A 24,371-nucleotide genomic window follows, 5' to 3' on the forward strand; every position below is an offset into this window, starting at 1 on the left:
ATTCTTAATATGAAGTGGTGATCCTAACTGACCTAAGACAGGGAATTTTACTAGGATTAAATGTCAGGAATTGTGAAAAACTGAGTTTAAATGTATTTGGCTAAGGTGTATGTAAACTTACGACTTCAACTGTACAGTAGAACTACAAGTATGAACGATCCAAACACACACAATCCCATAAACACTCATACATCCATACACAGGCATAGACACACACCCTCCTTGCTGGAGGTAGCCATTCATTGCTGAGAAAAACACCTGCACGCCAAACCAAATCCCCTCTCGTCTCCTAATGTGGCGTCTTGATAAGCTGTTTTCCTGTGCCTGTGTCTTTGCCTGGAGCTGGGGGAGGAGAGGGGGGTGTCAGGGCCTTTGTAGCCCCACGGCAGAGCTCCGTGGTGAGGTAAAGTTAGCTCCAGACCCCCTGCTGTGTAGGTCCCCCCTGCTGTGGCGGTCCCCCCTGCAGAGCTAATCCTTAACAACTTCACAATCCTGTCTCCTACTGTGCTGTCAGGGCTCCAGCTAACCCCCTTCCTACTAACTCACCCCTCTTTCTCTACTCTCTTCCACTCCATCACACCTTCTCTCTCTAGCTTCTTATTCTTTCACCCTTTCTCTCTTTTCACTCTCCTTTCTCATTATTCTTCATCCCTCTCTCTGCTGTGTAAATTGGTATGAAGGCCAATTCAGCCGACACCCATTCATCCTTCACTAATTATCAACCTATTATTTCTCTTGTGTGGACACGTGTGTGTGTTGACCCTGGGCTGTGCGTTGCCAGCTCTGCGGGGTGGCTATCTGTCTCTTTGATTTAGTTTCTGGTGCCAGGAGAGAGGAAGAAGGTCCTAAAGAGCTAAAGAATCATCTCTCTTTCTCTCCTTGTCTCTCCCTTCACCCCCCCCCCCCCCATCTTTCCCTTTATCTTTCTCTCTCCCCCCATCTATTGCTCTCTTTCCTCTTTCCCTTTATCTCCTCTCTCCCTTTATCCCCTCTCTCTCTCTCCCCTCTTCCTTTACCTCTCTTATATAGTATTGGGCTGCTGTAGGATACAGCGGCCAGATCATCTGACTTATCCCTGACACACCAGCTTCCTCCCTGTCACAGCGAGGGCCTGAGGGGTGGGTGTGTGTGTGTGTGTGTGTGTGTGTGTGAGAGAGAGAGAGAAAGATGGAACATGCGCGCACGTGAGAGGGCCTGAGGTTTCTGTAGGAGAGGATGATGAAACAGGGATGTCTGGAGAGGAGGCCTGCTCGGTCCCTCATGTAGCTGGGCGTCCAGGTTACAGCCAGAGAAATGGGCAGGGCTGAGATTTGTGGGTTAGGGCCTGGGGAGAGTTATTAGGAGAGGGGGAGAGGAAAAGAAGAAATTAGAGAGGGAAGTAATGCATGGGAAGATTGAGGCGTTGTGTGTGTGTGTCTTTTACCAGGCTGATGAACAACTAGCTGATGGTTTGTGTGATTTCCAAGTTTTACCAGCAGACTAAATAATTAATTTCTCTCTCCCTTACTCCCCCATCCTCTTAGCATTCTATAGATTATTAGAAATATCTCCGGGCTGGAAAAATATGAAAGGATAGACTAAGCCCACAGAAAGAAAGAGAGACATGAATAATGTGTGTGTAGTTAATTAGGTACTACTGGGTAGTGTAAAAGCTGCTGGGCTGAGAGCATCCAGGAAACGGGCCTTTCCTGCTGCTGTAGCCTGCTGTAGATGGATAACTGACCTTTACAAAGGAAAGCTGTGCTGCCAGATTATCTTAAAACACTCACTGCTCTCCGACACTGAGGGATGGCACAACTGCTGAGGACAGTGTTTGTGTTTGCATGCTTTTTTTCATGTACCTCTCGTCTCAGGTCTACAATAGCATGGTGTGTGTGTGTGTGTGCATGAGTGTGACAAGTTTAGGTGTCCAGTGTACGGGTTAGTAAAGACATGTGTGTGTTCTGTTCTAGTATGTGCGCATGTGTGTGCGTGCAGAGTGAGGATCAGTAATTGGACACTGATGTCGCATGTCCTACTTGACACCCCGTCCAATTAAACTGGGATACCGTCTCTGACACACACATACACGCACCCACCCTCCGTCTCCAGTCCTCTCTTGACAGTGTTTCAAGGTGCCCTCTCACCAGTTTCCAAATTAGTGTTATGGATGGCGGAGGATGCAGAGTAGCAGCAAGAGTCTCGAGTGTGCTGTCACACACATCGATATAGACCGACTGCAATGTACAGGGCAGCGTGTAAATGAGTTTATTCTCAGGGATTATGGGTAAATCTGGGAGAGCCAGTGTGGATTGTCTGGGATTAGATGAAGGTGACGGGGCTCTCTGTGTGTGTGCTGCTTGTAGGTGTCTGTCCATGCATGGGTGTTAGTGGCTGGTGTGTTCTGCTGTAAGGGACTTAATGAAGTTGGTTTGGTGCTACATGGATCACAGTATGCACTGACCTTGTTTACTTTGACAATCAAATGTGTTTTTGCTTCAAAGGAGTGACTTAAGCCATGTTATCAAAGCCAACCGGATCAAAGCATCACAGTAACCCTAGTGTTGTGTCTATTCAGTAGGTACTATTTATTTCCAATACATTAGGCAGGGCAATCAAAAGGATGTCATATCACTATCTTGGATGTTATTTTCCCCTCCTCCTGTTCTCCTGATCAAGTAATTAATGAGTCAGAAACACGGTTAGTTAGCAATGTATGTCTTCAGCTAAAGTTAGTCCTTGGACCCCAAAGTGAGACTAAGATTCTACCTTTGGAAGTGATGCAGACAATTACATTGATGGAAGTTACAATCTATCTGCAATATTAAAGCTGATCTACCCCCCAAAAAAAAGAAGGGAAAAAAAGATTATACCTTTACACTGTGATGAGGCAATTAACATGCCCTGACATACAGAAACACACAGAAACACTCTCATTTAGCATGATGGGATGGGTGATTTCACATCGTAATTAGAAGCTGTCAGTATCACACACATCGCACTGCTGTTTTGTGGCTCTCCGGATCCTGGTGTCTTTATAGTAAAATCATAGGGGGAAACTACTGCTCTAACTTTACCCCAGCATGAGAGAAATACAGGTGTAGAGGTGTGGAGAGATTGAAGGCATGGGCCATAGAGATGCCTCTCTCTTTCTCTCTCCACCCCCCAATCTCTCTCTCCTCCATCGGTCTTTCTGTCTTCCTCTCGTTAGGTCTGAGTCGAGGCACAGATCAGTGTTGTTTTTCCTCTGGACATATCACACAAGATCTTGTCATCTCTGCTGTAACTGAGGCTGGGAGAGAGTGTGTCATTATCTGGAGCTTAGCACAGTCTCTCTGTGCTAGTACACACATAGACAGACACAGACATAGACACACACAGACATACTGTACGCACACACTGATACCCATTTCAGACAGTCGATGTGGTATGTTACCTGTAAATAAAAATATAATGCAATATTTATATGACCGCCTTTCAAACAGTCCCTTATTTACCACGTATTTACAGGTATACCCCTTTTATACATATCAGTGGGTAACTGGCAAATTGGGAGGGGTGGGGTGTGTTATTAAACCATGGGGTCTGTTTGCAGTTTAAAACAGAGAACCATTCACACAGACCCGATAGATGTGTTTTGGTTACAGGGTCTTAAAATGCAGGAATCATGACTAGGTCTTAAGTTGGCTTTTATTTTTCCATGATTTTGTTCTGTGTATGAAAATGATAATAGACACACACACACGCAAGTGCACACACCATTAGCTAGCTAACCACTATTAAACCCCATTCACCATGGCCTTACTCTCTTTTGGGCTGTCTGCTGCTATTGTTATGGTGAATAATCTACAGACTACCTGGAACTGACAGCGTTTTAACTACTTTGCAGATATGAAGCAATCATAATATCAGTCAAAAATATCAAATTCCCTGTTTATGGTACCAACTTTATGAGGTTTTAAAAATAGGTTATATTTGACCCAAAATCCCATGACGTGTACAGTAAGGCATTGGATGCAGTTCAATGCATGATTAATTTTAATTACCAATACATTTCTTGGTAGTCCCAAAAATATTGCTGTCAGGTTGTAAATCACAGCTGACCTGGTATTGTTTTCTGCCTCCACCCATTCGGGATGCACTGTTTCAGTTTCAATTACTCAATATTGGGTACAGAAACTGACAAATGTAACTAAGGCTGGGAATGTCAATACAATCAAACAGGGTAATGATCACAAGTCAGTCATAACGTGGCTAATAGGCTAGCTTATCTATTTAAGTAGCTATTTATTTAGCAAGCTAAAAACACTGAGCCTAACGTTAGCTAGCTGCTGGGAGGATGTCATTGGAGGAGTGGGTGAGTGACCGACTTTTCCCCCCTCATATCGTTTATCAGTGGCTACAGCTAGAGATGGTGTCATTTGGTTAGCTAGCAAGAAATGTGAATTGTTTTCAGCTATGCTAAACTTGAACGACTGTTATCCAGTTAGCAATATCTCTTCCGTTCATAAATTCACTCTGGCTATCTACTCCGATTTCATAGCACTTTCGTCTGAGTGTGCCGAAGCGCAGAATAACTGATTAATTCATGAATGCACAACACCTGCTGAATATGACCGGTGTCAGTAAACGTTGGCAAAAAAAGTAATTCAATTGTTGCCAGCAGCACAGTTAGTCACTAACGCTCTAGATAACATGTAAACTGCCTAACCAGCTCTGCTAGGTTGAGAAAAATGGTCAGAATGAGGTGTTGTGTCTGGAAGTAGCTAGCCAACTTTAGCCAGTTAGCTTGGATGCTTGACTGCCGTTGTAAGGAATGCTCAGATCAACCCTACTCTTCGGCTAGAGCGTCCCATGTCAATAGTGCAGTGTGCGCTCTGAACGCTTGGAGAGCGAATCGCTCTGAATTTACGATCAGACAATCTGACAACGCTCTGAATATACGAATGCAGAGTGCACTCTGACACACTGGAGGCAATTTACGAACACACCCTTAGTTGTCAATCAAATGTATTTATCATTGATCAAATGGGCGGGCAGGCAAGTTCCCATTCATTTGTCAAAACGTGGTTTGGTTGGGACAGCATGCATTGACAGGCAAGCTACAGAAGGAGGAGTAGGCTCCACCTTCCGGAGACATTTGAAACCCCACCTCTTTAAGGAATACCTGGGATAGGATAAAGTAATCCTTCTACCCCCCCCCCCCCCCCCCCCCCCCAAAAGAAAAAGAAAAAAATTGTAAAGTGGTGATCCCACTGGCTATAAGGTGAATGCACCAATTTGTAAGTCGCTCTGGATAAGAGCGTCTGCTAAATGACGTAAATGTAAATGTTTATCAGTGCAATTTTTACGGCCAACTAGCTGAAAAAGTTTGAGGGGGTTCATCTAATGTTCCCTCATTTAGATTTTAGCTCATCTCGCTCTGGCTACCTTTTTATTGTTGTTTGACCAATAGGACTGTGAAGTTCCCAAATGTAAGAGGACTCCTGTGGTATTTACATATTTGCAGAAATCCATTCGGGTGAATATTGTGGCTTTTGTCAAATGCGTTCTAATAATCTGAAGTCGCGCTGTTGCTACTGCCTGTAAACACAGTCCAGTTCAAAGTGAATGATGGCAGGCCCATGTGGCAAATGGCTTATTTGCATAAAGGCCTACTGTTACTCTGATTGGCTATGGCACACCGGTCTGTGTAGACTCTGGTCCTGGACAAGATATGTTTTTATTAGGTTTTATTTACTGCAGTGTCTATTAATTGTCCAAACGCACGGCCACTTTCCCACTCTATATTGCTATAGAATTTTCACAAATGCCTTACTATGTCATTCACAAACATTCTATGAACATGGTAACAGCACCGGAGAAGATGGCTGCCGATTTACAGCCCTCTAACCAATTGTACTATTATGTGTGTTTTTCCGCGTTATTTGTAATTTATTTTGTACATAATGTTTCTGCCATCGTCTCTTATAACCAAAAAGAGCTTCTGGATATCAGGACAGCGATTACTCACCTCGTATTGGACGAAGATTTTTTCTTCAACGAGGCGGCCGTGAAGGATATCATACAGACACCCGACAAGGCCCAAATCCCCGTCATTCGCGTGAGGAAGAGACGGAGATATCGTGGACGTAGATCGGGGTGCCTTATAAGGATCCGACGGCGAGCGAGTAAACTGCCTCTTCCATCAATCCTATTAGCCAATGTTCAATCATTTGAAAATAAATTGGATGACCTAAGATTACGGTTATCCTACCAACGGGACATTAAAAACTGTAATATCTTATCTTAAAGGCCCCAGAGTCTGCAACACCACTAAGCAAGGGGCTCTCCACACAGGTCAGGGACAAAGTTGTGGAGAAGTACAGATCAGGGTTTGGTTATAAAAAAATATCAGAAACTTTGAACACCAACACATACACATACGCACGCACACATGCAAACAGACACACACAGAAGGATTGAGAGAATGCCAAGAGTGTGCAAAGCTGTCAAGGCAAGGGGTGGCTATTTGATTAACTCTTTTTGGGTTACTACATGATTCCATATGTGTTATTTCATAGTTTGGATGTCTTCACTATTATTCTACAATGTAAAAAGAAAAGAAAACCCTTGAATGAGTAGGTGCTCTAAAACTTTTGACCGGTAGTGTATATTATTAGCCTAAATTGACTGTCCAATCTAATCATCACATTAAGAATAGTAGGCTGTCTTACATAAGTCTGCAAATGCGTGGATGCATGGAATGCTTTATTATAAAAGTGCGTGTTTATGGTGTAAATTAGCTTCCCCAAACTTGAAACCCACGCTCCGCCTATGTTAAAAGGTATTGCATGTTAAGTGTTATGACATCTTTACTAAGCCTAGGCCACTACACCCACAGACATTATATATGAAATTAATAGAGAATCTATATGTAATTCTATGATTACACCCCTAGGCTATAAAAAAAAAATGCATGTGCACACTTGTGTGTCCCGTACCGGTAAGAAATTAAATCTACTTTCACCACTGCATATTAGTGTGTTTGTTGGTGACTCATATCTAATGTGCCTGCTCTCTGTAGCAGGCTGAGACTAGGCTTAGCTAGGATTCCATGTGCCTCTGTATCCGCACACACACTTACTCACACGTTATTTATCCTGTCATACCAAACATCATATTGACGGACAGCTAGCCTCCCCAGATCATCTCTCCAACAGTGATTCTGTTTCGCTTCGTGTGTCATCTTCAGAGACAATATGAGTAAATAGTAAACAAACTCGTCTGACACATATTCCTCAATTAAAATGTTTGTTGATGGCCTGATTCGGTCTCTGTGTTGTAAATAGCTCCCAAAGTGACCTTGGCTCTCCTCTTCACCAACAGCCACAGTATTGACCGTCACTAAACACATGATTGATGTGTTTTCACAGCTAATGCTATCTGAAACATGATTGCATTTCACTCCTCCAACCAATTGGTCTGTAATTGACTTTATAGACATGCAAACACGCACGCACACACTCGCACGGACGTGCATACGCGCGCACACATAAACAAACAGACACACATTTTGCTGATGGACAGGGCCAACAGTCATGGTGTCAACCCTTGTCATCTTGGTGTGTGAGGGTTTGGTCTTGAAGTCGTTGCCAGGGAACTCAGTTTGTTGTAGTGTGTTGACTCACTACATAACAGAACAGTAGACACTATGAGGTCATTGCTCACAACATATGTTACTATGATGTCTGTCATGTGTTACTATGGTTTAATGTCTATAGCTGCCATCATTGTGTCAGATAGTTGTTTCATCATGGCTGGTTGCCTTTGTGTTGCAGTCTGTCGATATGTCCGAACATATGTTACTTGGTGTCTTTAACTTCTACCGTTGCGTGTTTCATCATGGCTGGCTCCCTGGACTCAGTATTGACTTATCCCTGGTGATACTACAATACATGGCCAAAAGTATGTGGACACACCTTCAAATAAGTGGATTCCGCTATTTCAGCCACACATGTTGCTGACAGGTGTATAAATCGAGCACACAGCCATGCAATCTCCATAGACAAACATTGGTTGTAGAATGGCCCATACTGAAGAGCTCAGTTCCAAGTCAGTTCATCAAATGCCTGCCCTGCAAGAGCTGCCCAGGTCAACTGTAAATGCTGTTATCGTGAAGTGGAAACGACTAGGAGCAACAATGGCTCAGCCACAAAGTGGTAGGCCACACAAGCTCACAGAACGGGACCACCGAGTGCTGAAGCACGTAGTGTGTTAAAATCGCCTATCCTCAGTTGCAACACTCACAACCGACTTCCAAACTGCCTCTGGAAGCAACGTCAGCACAATAACTGTTCGTCGGGAGCTTTATGAAATGGGTATCCATGGCCGAGCAGCCGCACACAAGCCTAAGATCACCATGCACAATGCCAAGCGTCGGCTGGAGTGGTGTAAAGCTCGCCGCCGTTGGACTCTGGAGCAGTGGAAACACCATCTAGCAGTACAACAGACTAATCTGGGTTTGGCGGATGCCAGGAGAATGCTACCTGCCCGAATGCATAGTGCTAACTGTAAGGTTTGGTGGAGGAATAATTGGAACGCCAACTGCGAGCCAGGCCTAATCGCACAACCTCACTAATGCTCTTGTGGCTGAATGGAATCAAGTTCCCACAGCAATGTTCCAACATCTAGTGGAAAGCCTTCCCAGAAGAGTGGCGGCTGTTATAGCAGCAAAGGGGGGACCAACTCCATATTAATGCCCATGATTTTGGAATGAGATGTTCGACGAGCAGTTGTCTTTTGGCCATGTAGTGAATGTCTGTATTCTAGTCCCTTGTTTGCAGTAGTGCTGTGTGCACCATTTAGAAAGTAGCAGGAGACATGGGCCATAAGCTAGCTAGCACATTGCAATATTGAAGTTTCTAAATGCACATTTCAAATATATTGAAAAAGGCCTTGCAGATTAAATAACAATGGTAGCACATGTTAATTAAACTTCTGTTTTAGTATGAGGTATGAACCATCACTAACCAGTCCTTGTCTCTTTCCTCTCTCTGTGTTGGTATGCGGTATGAACCATCACTAACCAGTCCTTGTCTCTCTCCTCTTCGTAGGTACGACACCATAACCAACCAGTGGGCGATGGTGTCTCCGCTCCCCAAGCCGGTGCACTCTGCAGCAGCCACAGTGTGTGGGGGGAAGGTGTATGTGTTTGGAGGGGTGAACGAGGCAGGCCGATCTGCAGGAGTACTACAATCATACGTCCCTCAGGCCAACTCCTGGAGCTTCATAGAGTCACCCATGATAGGTAAGAGTCAATACTCTTAACTGCTCTATGCTCAAATTTACTCTGCTGTATACGCTCATTTAATCCGCTCTCTACTCTGGCTCTAACCATGATGAACTGAACTGAACAGTCAGTCAGAGAATGGCAGAGATGGCAGAAATGTAGAGCGGAATGAGAGCATGAGAGCACAGTTCACACTACCACACTCCCCCCCCCACCATTCACATTCAAATGAAAATGCACACACGGGGGAAGAGAGAGTGGGAGGAAGAGTGGGAGGAACGGGGGAAGAGAGTGGGAGGAACGGGGAGAGCGAGTGGGAGGAACGGGGGAAGAGAGTGGGAGTAACGGGGGAGAGCGAGTGGGAGGAACGGGGGAGAGAGGGTGGGAGGAACGGCGAAGAGGGTGGGAGGAACGGGGGAGAGAGGGGGGGAGGAGAGGGGGGGAGGAACGGGGAGAGTGGGAGGAACGGGGGAGAGAGTTGGAGGAAGAGGGAGGACCTGCTCTATACACTAATTTACTCTGCTCTATACGCTAGAGGGAGGGAGGAATGGGGCAGAGATAGTGGGAGGAATGGGGCAGAGATAGTGGGAGGAATGGGGCAGAGATAGTGGGAGGAATGGGGCAGAGATAGTGGGAGGAATGGGGCAGAGATAGTGGGAGGAATGGGGCAGAGATAGTGGGAGGAATGGGGCAGAGATAGTGGGAGGAATGGGGCAGAGATAGTGGGAGGAATGGGGCAGAGATAGTGGGAGGAATGGGGCAGAGATAGTGGGATGAACATGGTAGAGAGAGTGGGAGGGAGGGGGGAGAGGGAGAAAGGGGGGAGATGAGGGAACGGGAGAGGGGTAGAAAGGAAGGGACTGGGTAAGGGGGGTAGAGAGGACCTGCTCTATATGCTAATTTACTCTGCTGTTAATTTACTCTGCTCTATATGCTAGAGAGAGGGAGGGAGGAACGGGGAGTGGGAGGAACGGGGGAGAGAGAGTGGGAGGAACGGGGGAGAGAGAGTGGGAGGAACGGGGGAGAGAGAGAGTGGGAGGAACGGGGGGAGAGAGAGTGGGAGGAACGGGGGGAGAGAGAGTGGGAGGAACGGGAGAGAGGGAGTAACAGGGAGAGAGGGAGGAACCGGAGGGGGAGAGAGGGAGGAACAGTAGAGAGAGGGAGAGGAACGGAAGAGAGAGAGGGAAAGGAATGGGGGAAGAGCGAGGGAAAGGAACGGTGGGAAGAGAGGGAAAGGAACGGGGGGAAGAGAGAGGGAGAGGAACGGGGAGTGCGAGGGAGAGGAACGGGGAGGGAGAGGAATGGGGAGAGAATGGGGAAGGGCGGGGGGAGGAAGAAAGGAATATGATCTAACAGACAGTGGAGAGGGTGCAGCTATTACAGAGAGGAAGGACTGGAAGTGAGCAGAGGACAGCAGCCTGTATTCCCACGGGGGGTCAGTATGAAAATGTATGCACTCACTTAACTGTAAGTCGCTCTGGATAAGAGCGTCTGCTAAATGACAAAAAAATGTTTTAAAAAATATACGCTGGGTATAACCCAGTGAGTCCTTTCTTATCTGTTTGGACCCTTCTCCCCTGGATGAGATGCAAATGGTTTTCTCAACACTTATCAACTAACTCTTTCCTGCTCTCACTCACATGCAGGAATACACACACACACATACATTCACACACATATGCAGTAACATAAACACACACCACCTGAACATGGACTCAACATCGATTTACTGTAGACACATGCGCTCACTGAAGCACTCCAACCTACATGTTTATACACACACACACGCACACGTACACACACATGCTCTATCTCTATCACACACTCCAACCCAAGCTGTGAACAGTTCTCTGACAGTCACTAATCCAGTGTCCATGTGTCCTGCTAAGAGGGAGAGAAGAACGGGCATTAAGGGCATTAAACGTGATTTGGAAGCCCACTGAACAATCAGGATTACCAGGTGATGATAACAAAGCCTTAGTTAAAACCACTGAGGTATATAATTAATTGGAGACACGATGGCCGAACATTGATTTCAATGTAATCTGCTGACGTGTGCATTCGCCGTTTCGTGGTTGTTGACATTTTACATACACCTTAGCAAAATACATTTAAACTCAGTTTTTCACAATTCCTGACATTTAATCCTAGTAAATATTCCCTGTCATAGGTCAGTTAGGATCACCACTTTATTTTAAGAATGTGAAATGTCAGAATAATAGTAGAGAGAAGGATTCTCAGTTCCTATGCTTCCTGGCTGATGTTTTGGTCACTTTTGAATGCTGGCGGTACTTTCACTCTAGTGGTAGCATGAGACGGAGTCTACAACCCACACAAGTGGCTCAGGTAGTGCAGCTCATCCAGGATGGCACATCAATGCGAGCTGTGGCAAGAAGGTTTGCTGTGTCTGTCAGCGTAGTGTCCAGAGCATGGAGGCGCTACCAGGAGACAGGCCAGTACATCAGGAGACGTGGAGGAGGCCGTAGGAGGGCAACAACCCAGCAGCAGGACTGCTACCTCCGCCTTTGTGCAAGGAGGAGCAGGAGGAGCACTGCCAGAGCCCTGCAAAATGACCTCCAGCAGGCCACAAATGTGCATGTGTCTGCTCAAACGGTCAGAAACGGACTCCATGAGGGTGGTATGAGGGCCCCACGTCCACAGGTGGGGGTTGTGCTTACAGCCCAACACCGTGCAGGACGTTTGGCATTTGCCAGAGAACACCAAGATTGGCAAATTCGCCACTGGCGCCCTGTGCTCTTCACAGATGAAAGCAGGTTCACACTGAACACACGTGACAGTCTGGAGACGCTGTGGAGAACGTTCTGCTGCCTGCAACATCCTCCAGCATGACCGGTTTGGCGGTGGGTCAGTCATGGTGTGGGGTGGCATTTCTTTGGGGGGCCGCACAGCCCTCCATGTGCTCGCCAGAGGTAGCCTGACTGCCATTAGGTACCGAGATTAGATCCTCAGACCCCTTGTGAGACCATATGCTGGTGCGGTTGGCCCTGGGTTCCTCCTAATGCAAGACAATGCTAGACCTCATGTGGCTGGAGTGTGTCAGCAGTTCCTGCAAGAGGAAGGCATTGATGCTATGGACCGCCCGTTCCCCAGACCTGAATCCAATTGAGCACATCTGGGAAATCATGTCTCGCTCCATCCACCAACGACACGTTGCACCACAGACTGTCCAGGAGTTGGCGGATGCTTTAGTCCAGGTCTGGGAGGAGATCCCTCAGGAGACCATCCACCACCTCATCAGGAGCATGCCCAGGCGTTGTAGGGAGGTCATACAGGCACGTGGAGGCCACACACACTACTGAGCCTCATTTTCACTTGTTTTAAGGACATTACATCAAAGTTGGATCAGCCTGTAGTGTGGTTTTCCACTTAAATTTTGAGGGTGACTCCAAATCCAGACCGCCATGGGTTGATAAATTTGATTTCCATTGATAATTTTTGTGTGATTTTGTTGTCAGCACATTCAACTATGTAAAGAAAAAAGTATTTAATAAGATTATTTTATTCATTCAGATCTAGGATGTGTTATTTTAGTGTTCCCTTTATTTTTTTGAGCAGTGTGTATATATATATGTGTGTGTATGTATGTATGTATATATATGTGTGTATGTATGTGTATATATATGTGTGTGTGTGTGTATGTATGTGTATATATATATACAGTGGGGAAAAAAAGTATTTAGTCAGCCACCAATTGTGCAAGTTCTCCCACTTAAAAAGATGAGAGAGGCCTGTAATTTTCATCATAGGTACACGTCAACTATGATAGACAAAATGAGAAAAAAAATCCAGAAAATCACATTGTAGGATTTTTAATGAATTTATTTGCAAATTATGGTGGGAAATAAGTATTTGGTCAATAACAAAAGTTTCTCAATACTTTGTTATATACCCTTTGTTGGCAATGACACAGGTCAAACATTTTCTGTAAGTCTTCACAAGGTTTTCACACACTGTTGCTGGTATTTTGATCCATTCCTCCATGCAGATCTCCTCTAGAGCAGTGATGTTTTGGGACTGTCGCTGGGGAACATGGACTTTCAACTCCCTCCAAAGATTTTCTATGGGGTTGAGATCTGGAGACTGGCTAGGCCACTCCAGGACCTTGAAATGCTTCTTACGAAGCCACTCCTTCGTTGCCCGGGCGGTGTGTTTGGGATCATTGTCATGCTGAAAGACCCAGCCACGTTTCATCTTCAATGCCCTTGCTGATGGAAGGAGGTTTTCACTCAAAATCTCACGATACATGGCCCCATTCATTCTTTCCTTTACACGGATCAGTCGTCCTGGTCCCTTTGCAGAAAAACAGCCCCAAAGCATGATGTTTCCACCCCCATGCTTCACAGTAGGTATGGTGTTCTTTGGATGCAACTCAGCATTCTATGTCCTCCAAACACGACGAGTTGAGTTTTTACCAAAAAGTTCTATTTTGGTTTCATCTGACCATATGATATTCTCCCAATCCTCTTCTGGATCATCCAAATGCACTCTAGCAAACTTCAGACGGGCCTGGACATGTACTGGCTTAAGCAGGGGGACACATCTTGCACTGCAGGATTTGAGTCCTTGGAGACGTAGTGTGTTACTGATGGTAGGCTTTGTTACTTTGGTCCCAGCTCTCTGCAGGTCATTCACTCGGTCCCCCCGTGTGGTTCTGGGATTTTTGCTCACCGTTCTTGTGATCATTTTGACCCCACGGGGTGAGATCTTGCGTGGAGCCCCAGATCGAGGGAGATTATCAGTGGTCTTGTATGTCTTCCATTTCCTAATAATTGCTCCCACAGTTGATTTCTTCAAACCAAGCTGTTTACCTATTGAAGATTCAGTCTTCCCAGCCTGGTGCAGGTCTACAATTTTGTTTCTGGTGTCCTTTGACAGCTCTTTAGTCTTGGCCATAGTGGAGTTTGGAGTGTGACTGTTTGAGGTTGTGGACAAGTGTCTTTTATACTGATAACAAGTTCAAACAGGTGCCATTAATACAGGTAACGAATGGAGGACAGAGGAGCCTCTTAAAGAAGGAGTTACAGGTCTGTGAGAGCCAGAAATCTTGCTTGTTTGTAGGTGACCAAATACTTATTTTCCACCATAATTTGCAAATAAATTCATTAAAAATCCTACAATGTGAGTTTCTGGATTTTTCTCTCTAATTTTGTCTGTCATAGTTGACGTGTACCTATGATGAAAATTACAGGCCTCTCTCATCTTTTTAAGTGGGAGAACTTGCACAATTGGTGGCTGACTAAATACTATTTTTCCCCACTGTATGTGTATGTACAGTGAGGGGAAAAAAATATTTGATCCCCTCCTGATTTTGTACGTTTGCCCACTGACAAAGAAATGATCAGTCTATAATTTTAATGGTAGGTTTATTTGAACAGTGAGAGACAGAATAACAACAAAAAAATCCAGAAAAACCCATGTCAAAAATGTTATAAATTTATTTGCATTTTAATGAGGGAAATAAGTATTTGACCCCCTCTCAATCAGAAAAATGTCTGGCTCCCAGGTGTCTTTTATACAGGTAACGAGCTGAAATTAGGAGCACACTCTTAAAGGGAGTGCTCCTAATCTCAACTTGTTACCTGTATAAAAGACACCTGTCCACAGAAGCAATCAATCAGATTCCAAACTCTCCACCATGGCCAAGACTAAAGAGCTCCCCAAGGATGTCAGAGACAAGATTGTAGACATACACAAGGCTGGAATGGGCATCTTCAATGCTTGTTTGTAGGTGACCAAATACTTATTTTCCACCATAATTTTCAAATAAATTCATTAAAAATCCTACAATGTAATTTTCTGTATTTTTTTTTCTCATTTTGTCTGTCATAGTTGACGTGTACCTATGATGAAAATTACAGGCCTCTCTCATCTTTTTAAGTGGGAGAACTTGCACAATTGGTGGCTGACTAAATACTTTTTTCCCCCACTGTATATATATGTATGTATATATGTATGTGTGTGCGAAAAAAACTAACATATGGGGGATTGGAAGTGATGCAGACAATTACATTGATGGAAGTTACAATCTATCTACAATATTAAAGCTGATCTACCTAAAAAAAAATATATATCAAAAAAAAAAAAAAAAAGCAGTGGCTTCTTCCTTGCTGAGCGGCCTTTCAGGTTATGTCGATAATGGACTCGTTTTACTGTGGATATACAGTGGGGGAAAACAGTATTTAGTCAGCCACCAATTGTGCAAGTTCTCCCACTTAAAAAGATGAGAGGCCTGTAATTTTCATCATAGGTACACGTCAACTATGACAGACAAAATTAGAAAATAAATCCAGAAAATCACATTGTAGGATTTTTAATGAATTTATTTGCAAATTATGGTGGAAAATAAGTATTTGGTCAATAATAAAAGTTTCTCAATACTTTGTTATATACCCTTTGTTGGCAATGACACAGGTCAAACGTTTTCTGTAAGTCTTCACAAGGTTTTCACACACTGTTGCTGGTATTTTGGCCCATTCCTCCATGCAGATCTCCTCTAGAGCAGTGATGTTTTGGGGCTGTCGCTGGGCAACACGGACTTTCAACTCCCTCCAAAGATTTTCTATGGGGTTGAGATCTGGAGACTGGCTAGGCCACTCCAGGACCTTGAAATGCTTCTTACGAAGCCACTCCTTCGTTGCCCGGGCGGTGTGTTTGGGATCATTGTCATGCTGAAAGACCCAGCCACGTTTCATCTTCAATGCCTTTGTTGATGGAAGGAGGTTTTCACTCAAAATCTCACGATACATGGCCCCATTCATTCTTTCCTTTACACGGATCAGTCGTCCTGGTCCCTTTGCAGAAAAACAGCCCCAAAGCATGATGTTTCCACCCCCATGCTTCACAGTAGGTATGGTGTTCTTTGGATGCAACTCAGCATTCTTTGTCCTCCAAACACGACGAGTTGAGTTTTTACCAAAAAGTTCTATTTTGGTTTCATCTGACCATATGACATTCTCCCAATCCTCTTCTGGATCATCCAAATGCACTCTAGCAAACTTCAGACGGGCCTGGACATGTACTGGCTTAAGCAGGGGGACACGTCTTGCACTGCAGGATTTGAGTCCCTGGCGGCGTAGTGTGTTACTGATGGTAGGCTTTGTTACTTTGGTCCCAGCTCTCTGCAGGTCATTCACTAGGTCCCCCCATGTGGTTCTGGGATTTTTGCTCACCGTTCTTGTGATCATTTTGACCCCACGGGGTGAGATCTTGCGTGGAGCCCCAGATCGAGGGAGATTATCAGTGGTCTTGTGTCTTCCATTTCCTAATAATTGCTCCAACATTTGATTTCTTCAAACCAAGCTGCTTACCTATTGCAGATTCAGTCTTCCCAGCCTGGTGCAGGTCTACAATTCTGTTTCTGGTGTCCTTTGACAGCTCTTTGGTCTTGGCCATAGTGGAGTTTGGAGTGTGACTGTTTGAGGTTGTGGACAGGTGTCTTTTATACTGATAACAAGTTCAAACAGGTGCCATTAATACAGGTAATGAGTGGAGGACAGAGGAGCCTCTTAAAGAAGAAGTTACAGGTCTGTGAGAGCCAGAAATCTTGCTTGTTTGTAGGTGACCAAATACTTATTTTCCACCATAATTTGCAAATAAATTCATAAGAAATCCTACAATGTGATTTTCTGGGAAAAAAAATCTCAATTTGTCTGTCATAGTTGACGTGTACCTATGATGAAAATTACAGGCCTCTCTCATCTTTTTAAGTGGGAGAACTTGCACAATTTTTGGCTGACTAAATACTTTTTTCCCCCACTGTAGATACTTTTGTACCTGTTTCCTCCAGCATCTTCACAAGGTCTTTTGCTGTGTTTCTGGGATTGATTTGCACTTTTTGCACCAAAGTACGTTCATCTCTAGGAGACAGAACGCGTCTCCTTCCTGAGCGGTATGACGGCTGCGTGGTCCCATGGTGTTTATACTTGCGTACTATTGTTGGTACAGATGAACGTGGTGCCTTCAGGCGTTTGGAAATTGCTCCGAAGGATGAACCAGACTTGTGGAGGTCTACACATTTTCCCTGAGGTCTTGTGTGATTTATTTTGATTTTCCCATGATGTTAAGCAAAGAGGCACTGAGGTTGAAGGTAGGCCTTGAAATACATCCACAGGTACACCTCCAATTGACTCAAATGATGTCAATTAGCCTATCAGAAGCTTCTAAAGCCATGACATCATTTTCTGGAATTATACAAGCTGTTAAAGGCACAGTCAACTTAGTGTATGTAAACTTCTGGACCCACTGGAATTGTGATACAGTGAATTATAAGTGAAATAATCTGTCTGTAAACAATTGTTGGAAAAATGACTTGTGTCATGCACAAAGTAGATGTCCTAACCGACTTGCCAAAACTATAGTTTGTTAACAAGAAATGTGTGGAGTGGTTGAAAAACGAGCTCACGTCAGAACATTAATTTTAAAAAATCATGTCTGTGAGTAATGGAAAATAAATCTGACTCAGGCAGCGACAATTAGAATAATTCAATGGATGTTTAGTGCACAACTGTTATGACTAAAGTGTCTTATTAGGAATTTTCCTATTTGAGTTCTCTATGGTGCCGTCTATGAGAATAGTTTTTTTGGGCCAGATATTTAAACTGTTGGTCCGTAGGTACAGTGGAAAGCGTGCTTCCAGACCGGAATCGTGGGGCCTTGGTTAAAACCTACTTAGCGTTGTTAACAGATAATTCCTGTGATTGGATCTTATTAGCGTTAACAGATAATTCCTGTGATAGGATCTTATCTAGTCTCTTGGCAGAGTAGACTATAGTCCTTCTCAAGGGCCAGGATGAAATCATAGGCTCACTAAGAAGAGACTAGTGTTGGTCTGAATGTTAACATGTGCTACAGTGTAACCACTGTCAATGAATGGATTAGTGTATCTGTGACTGCACCTCTATGTCCAGGAAACTAACACTGTAGTTCTCATGTGATATCTTTCTCTGTTCTTTGTAGTCTAATCAGAGTCCAATCTTATCAGGCTTTGGGCTTGTGCTGTGTGAGATCACTCCGGTAGTGACTGAGGTTGGTATCAGATACCATCATTGTCTCCAGCTGCTGTTGGACTGAGACAATAAGACAGGAAACAACCATGTTTACAGTGGGACCAGAGATGAGGGGGACCAGAGATGAGCCACTGGTTTCAGGTTAGAAAGATGGTCACTTCCTACATGTGAAAAACACAACTGTTGACTCCACTGGGGTCACATGAGAAACAAGGAAGTGTGAAAAGGGGAGCTCTTTCTGCTTTAGACGACTCACTACTAGTGATGGCTGCCTTTTGAGGTTTCTGAAGTATATAGGAATACACTGAATATAAGGCACTTTTTATATAGCGCTCGAAGAGCTTCATATTCACACGAGAGAAGCTCATCTGAGGCAGGGAAGGGAAAGAGTTTCTATTGTTAAAGCAGAACAGTAGAAACAGTCCCCAGGGAAGAGCTTTGTATTCTGTCTCTGGAGACACTTGATACAATCCCTCTGTCTCTGACCCACACACACACCAGCCAGCCACGCCCACCCGCCAGCTGAAATCTCGTTGTTTCCTGGTTGTGTCACTGATAGTGACAGGGCCCAGGGTTCTGAGTGCCACATAGAGAGAGGGACAGCTGAATGACTGTCGTCACTTACGCCTGGCGAGATGGCATTTTAATTAAACACATCTGGCTTTATAGGCACTGAAGTGGATGTGGTTTGTGTTTGTGGACTTGGTGGTTGGAAGTGAAAAACAAAATGTTACACGGGGATATCTGCATTATTCATGATGTCATAAATTGGCCAGCTGTAATCGTTTGAAAGATGATTGGTCTGTCGGTGTGAGGTACATTGATAGGTCTTGACCGAGCATGTGTGTGGGCGGGCGGGCGGGCCTTATATAGGTAATTAGGAAAGGGGGGGATCGATTCATGAATTCTGCTATTTCAACTGCTATCCGTTCACTGTAAATTTCCCAAAACCATCGTTTTTTTGTCTCGTGCCTCAAACTCAGGAAAGTGATGAGAGGAATGTCAATGGGATTTTGCATGCAGCTCTAGACAGAAGGACAAATGGAAAACAAAATCATGCCGTTAAAGCCGGGGAGATTCTGTCTGAGGAAAATACAATTCAAGTAGTAACTTCTGGTTTTCAGTTTGTCTGTGTTTTCAACTATCTATCTCTGGCTTTTAAACATCTTTCTCTCCTTCGGCCCGTTTTTTAAAATCTTCTACCTCCCTATCTGTGTATCTCTGTGTTTGTTCTATAGATAATAAGTATGCCCCGGCGGTCACTCTGAACGGATACATCTTTATTCTGGGAGGAGCCTACGCCCGGGCCACCACCATCTATGACCCAGACAAGGGAAACATCAAAGCCGGACCTAATATGAACCACTCACGACAGTTCTGCAGGTAAGAACCAATATGAACCACTCACGACAGTTCTGCAGGTAAGAACCCATACGAACCATTCACGACAGTTCTGCAGGTACGAACCCATACGAACCACTGAACCATTCATGACAGTTCTTCAGGTAAGAACCCATATGAGCCACTCACGACAGTTCTGCAGGTAAGAACCCATTCAAACCACTATGAACCATTCACGACAGTTCTGCAGGTAAGAACCCATTCAAACCACTATGAACCATTCACGACAGTTCAGCAGGTAAGAACCAATACAAACCACTATGAACCATTCATGACAGTTCAGCAGGTAAGAACCCATACGAACCAAAATGAACCTTTCACGACAGTTCTGCAGGTAAGTACCTATACGAACCACTATGAACCATTCACGACAGTTCTGCAGGTAAGAACCCCTTTGAACCACTATGAACCATTCACAACAGTTCAGCAGGTGAGAAACCATACAAACCACTATGAACCATTCACAACAGTTCAGCAGGTGAGAAACCATACAAACCAATATGAACCACTCACAACAGTTCTGCAGGTAAGAACCCATATGAACAATTCATGACAGTTCTGCAGCTAAGGGGTTAACATTAACCAGTATGAACCACTTTAGGGGTCAGGATTATCCACCATTATAGATGTTGAATTAGAAATGTGTCTGATCGTGTAGATCTCACCAGATCCACAGGAATCCTGCAGGAACATTTTAATTGGTTGATGTCAGAGTCTAGCAGGAGTCAGAGTCAAGTCACGAGTCTGTATTTTTGTGACTGAAGTGAAATTCGAGTCCCGGTCTCAAGTGCCCAACTCTGGGGCCCAGTGTTTAGGACCCACCCTAGACACATACTCCTAAATACATTTAGGGAGCAATTCCAGACATATCTAAGTCTACCTAGTAAATGTACAACATAAATCACGCTGTCAGAATTATTGATAAACTATTCCCACACACACCAGCAGCTGTTCCACTACATTTAGCTTTCAGCTCGGTCTTACTGAATAAGAATGATGCTAGTTCAGTGATCACACACAGACAGATACACTACACTACACTACACTACACTACACTACACACACTCAGCCAGCCCCATGCACCGACAGTCATTATAAACGAATGCGGACACTTCATTTTTCCTTTTCCCTGTCCTTGTGGCCCTAGTGTTGGTCCCTGGCTGAATTCTCCTTGTTTATCTTTAACAGCCCAGTTAGGCTTTAGCCAGCACTGTGTCCCATCTGGATCCGCTTTCCTTTTTCCTTCTGACTGGATTGACTCTTTATGTAATCATCTCATGGGTCCCATCAGTGATGTTTGTGTTTTTTTGTGTGTGTGTGTGTCTTATGTAAATAGCGATGGTGCCAGCCCCCAGTGAGATTACAAAACTGTAATCAGCTTACAGCCAAAGTTTTAATCCTCCCTCCCTACACACAGTCCTCTGTTTCTCACATCAAATGAGCACATTTGAAAATATTTTTTTCATTCCTTTTTCTCCCTACGCAAAGTTAATTATTATCTCTCTTGGAAAGCGATGTCATGTTGAGAATGTCAGTAATTTTCCCTCACAGCAACAGGTTCAGTGATCAGACTCTCGCTCGCTCTCATTGTCTGCCTTTCTCCATCTGATGTTTAATGAATATTTCCACCATGAAGAGGATGGTTAGTCATGTTAGGTCACACCTTGCTGTCTGAACACCGTCCAGGGAAATGTAATTTACTGTTAATTACCTGATAAGGAACACCATAACAATAAATAAAATGTTGTTTTTGCTGAGATCTGCATAAGGTGAAACAGCGCCTCTGGTTGCCCCAGGCACATTTGTTTTTTAAACTGGGCAAAAAAATATTCATGGTAGCTATATACTCTGCTGTTCTATCACGCGTCAATGATGCCGGAGGGAATTAAACAATGTTTGTTGTTTGAGGTAACGTCTTTGTTGTTGAAATGTCGCAAACGGACGTAGCAGTTTCACCGCTACGGATTCCAGCTTTAATGTATATGTTGTTGTCATGGAAACTAATGATGCATCTATGGATTTATTCCTGGACATGTTTTGATCATGAATAACGTAATTAAAATGAATAACTTGATCTATGTTTTGTGTGTTTCTCTCTCTGCAGTGCGGTGATCCTGGATGGTAAGATCTACGCGACGGGGGGCATCGTGAGCAGCGAGGGTCCTGCGCTGGGCAACATGGAGACCTTTGACCCCCACACTAACAACTGGACGCTCCTCCAATCGCTGCCCTGCCCTCTCTTCAGACACGGCTGTGTCGTCATCAAGAAGTACATCCAGAGTGGCTGAGACCGGTTTCGAATTGGCTCAGGGATGAATGAGTTTCCTGAAAGCTAGCCAATGTGGCAGTTTAATTTATCTTGACCATCCAGACCCACGGCACTCGTAGAACAGCAAAGTGCTTCATTTAGCTAATTTCGTTCACTTCACCCACAGAACTGTCAAATATAGATTTGACAATTATTGTTTATTCTCTCTGCTGTGGAGCTGGGTTGTTTAGAGAAACAAAGTGCCACGTTAGCGATGAAGCTTTTGGGAAACTCACCCCTGACCGGTTTGGTCTGGTTGGGACAGGACACTCTGTGCAGCTTTTGGGGTCAATCTGTCAGCACTGCTGGACTGGACTATCCAACTACAACACCCCCAGGACTTGATGCCAGCATTGTTGTCTTAACCCCATCCCACCTCTCCAACCCCCCTGTGCAGAATGTAGACGTCTTATCTTGAACCACTCTGCCATGTTAGGAACTGGTGCCTAAGCTACTGTATGTATTATAAAGCGTAGCTTAAAGGGATATGTCTGGATTTGGGGATTTGGGCCCTTTATCTACTTCAACAGAGTCAGATGAACTTGTGGATACCATTTTTATGTTTCTGTGTTCAGTTTGAAGGAATTTGGAGGCAGTTGCACTAATGCTAGTTAACCAACTAGCTCTAACTTCCTTCATACTCAACACAGAAACATAAAAATGGTATCTACGAGTTCATCTGACTCTGGGGAAGTAGATAAAGGGCCTCACTGCCAAAATCCCGAAGTATCCCTTTAACCCTCTCATTATATAGGCACAGGGCCACTCCAGGCTAAAGCTCCTTGGTTTGTAGTTCCCAGCTTCTTGCTAACTAGTCTTTGGTTTGATACATAGTTATTTTAGTTCCGGCCCTTCTTTGTGTTCCTGACTCAAGTATATTAAAAGCCATCCCAGTCTTTGTCGCTCTAGTGGTTTCTGTTACGAAGGTAAAACATATCTGTCCAAATGGGATGATTTGTTTATGAGGACATTCAGTAGTGGCGTTTAGGACAGGAGAACATGTCTGTGTATAAAGGGACAGTGGGTTTTAGAAACATGTTAGGAAACAAAACTTCTAACTGTGATGAGAAAGATCAGCTGCTGCTGGGTGAGGAGCTTCGTTTTTGTCTGGATGTTTTCCCCCCCTCGGTTTATAAGGACACATTGGATACTTGCAGTCTTTCTGGGCCAAAAACAGCACTGTTGACGGATGACTTAACTGGCAGCACCGAAGGTAGGGTGGCCCTGCATCTTGACATCACAAAGACACTCCAACGGGGCATTTCTCCTCCACACGGCCAAAGCACAATAACCACTTGTGGCTCCCAAGGATCAAACTTTTTCACCTGCGCTACAGTGCGATAGAAATTGAAAGGCAATGTTCCCACACTGCATTCACGGTAAACGCTGCATATGTCGGATCAATCGGAAATTTCCTTTAAATTTCAATCGCTACGGATTTAATCAAGCCCTGAATCTGTTTTTCTCAATCTTTATTTTTGTTCCATCCATTGTTTTATACAGTGCCTTCAGAAAGTATTCATATTCCTTGAATTTTTCCACATTTTGTTACAACTTGATATAAATTGATTGTCTCACTGATCTACACGGGATACCCCATGTCAGTGGAATTTTGTAGACATTTTTACAAATTAATAAAAAATGAACGCTGAAATATCTTGAGTTATTAAGTTCAGGAGTAAACATTTGCATGGGCTCTGTGTGCAATAAGTGGTTAACATGATTTTTTGATAAATATTTTAAATATCATAATTTTTCTTCCACTTTGACGGTGGGTGTAGATCGTTTACAAATTAATTTTAATCCCACTCTGTAACAAAATGTGGAATAAATCAAGGGGTGTGAATACTTTCTGAAGGCAATGTATTTGTATATAATTTAGCCCTAGTGTTGGGTGGGTGGGGTATGGATGGGGGGACATAATGTAAATACCCGGAGGAAATATGTATATTTTAAAACCTGGTGATTCTAAATGTTTTTAGAAGAAAGAAAAAAGTGCTAGGTTGGACTTTAAAAATTGTCTAAATCTGTACCCAAAAATTAAAAAAAACGATTGAAACATAATACATACACATACCACAATATGATAATTGTCGAGTCATTTTTGTTTGAGTGAAACGCTCAACTTCGTTGTCTTCTATCGAAGCGGAGTTGAGTTTTGATAACTGGTCGAGCGATTTGCAAGCAACACCTTCAGTTGACTTTTTACAAGTACGGACTAATGGTGACGCCAATTATCAAAACTAAACTCCGCCTCTATATAAGAGAACGGAGTTGAGTGAAACAAGCCGTTATGCCAGAGGATGATGTTTTATACATAAAGCTTTGAGTGAATGGTTGTTTGAACCCAGCAATACACTTAACATGACATTCAAACATATATAAA

General features: G+C 44.0%; 1 protein-coding gene across 3 annotated transcripts in view; it reads left to right on the forward strand.

Annotated features, from left to right (window-relative positions):
- Positions 1–23,797, forward strand: part of klhl29 (kelch like family member 29) — a 134,561-nt gene extending 110,764 nt beyond the window's left edge. For all 3 annotated transcript variants that reach the window (XM_084149510.1, XM_084149512.1, XM_084149511.1), the window contains 3 exons: positions 9,075–9,268; positions 19,515–19,659; positions 21,782–23,797. In XM_084149510.1, coding sequence (XP_084005636.1) covers positions 9,075–9,268; positions 19,515–19,659; positions 21,782–21,965 — 523 coding nt within the window. In that variant the 3' untranslated portion in view covers positions 21,966–23,797. The remainder of the gene's footprint in view (positions 1–9,074; positions 9,269–19,514; positions 19,660–21,781) is intronic.
- The last annotated feature ends 574 nt before the right edge of the window (positions 23,798–24,371 follow it).

Source organism: Coregonus lavaretus (assembly GCF_964263955.1).
Source record: "Coregonus lavaretus genome assembly, chromosome: 31".
Taxonomy (NCBI): Eukaryota; Metazoa; Chordata; class Actinopteri; order Salmoniformes; family Salmonidae; genus Coregonus; species Coregonus lavaretus.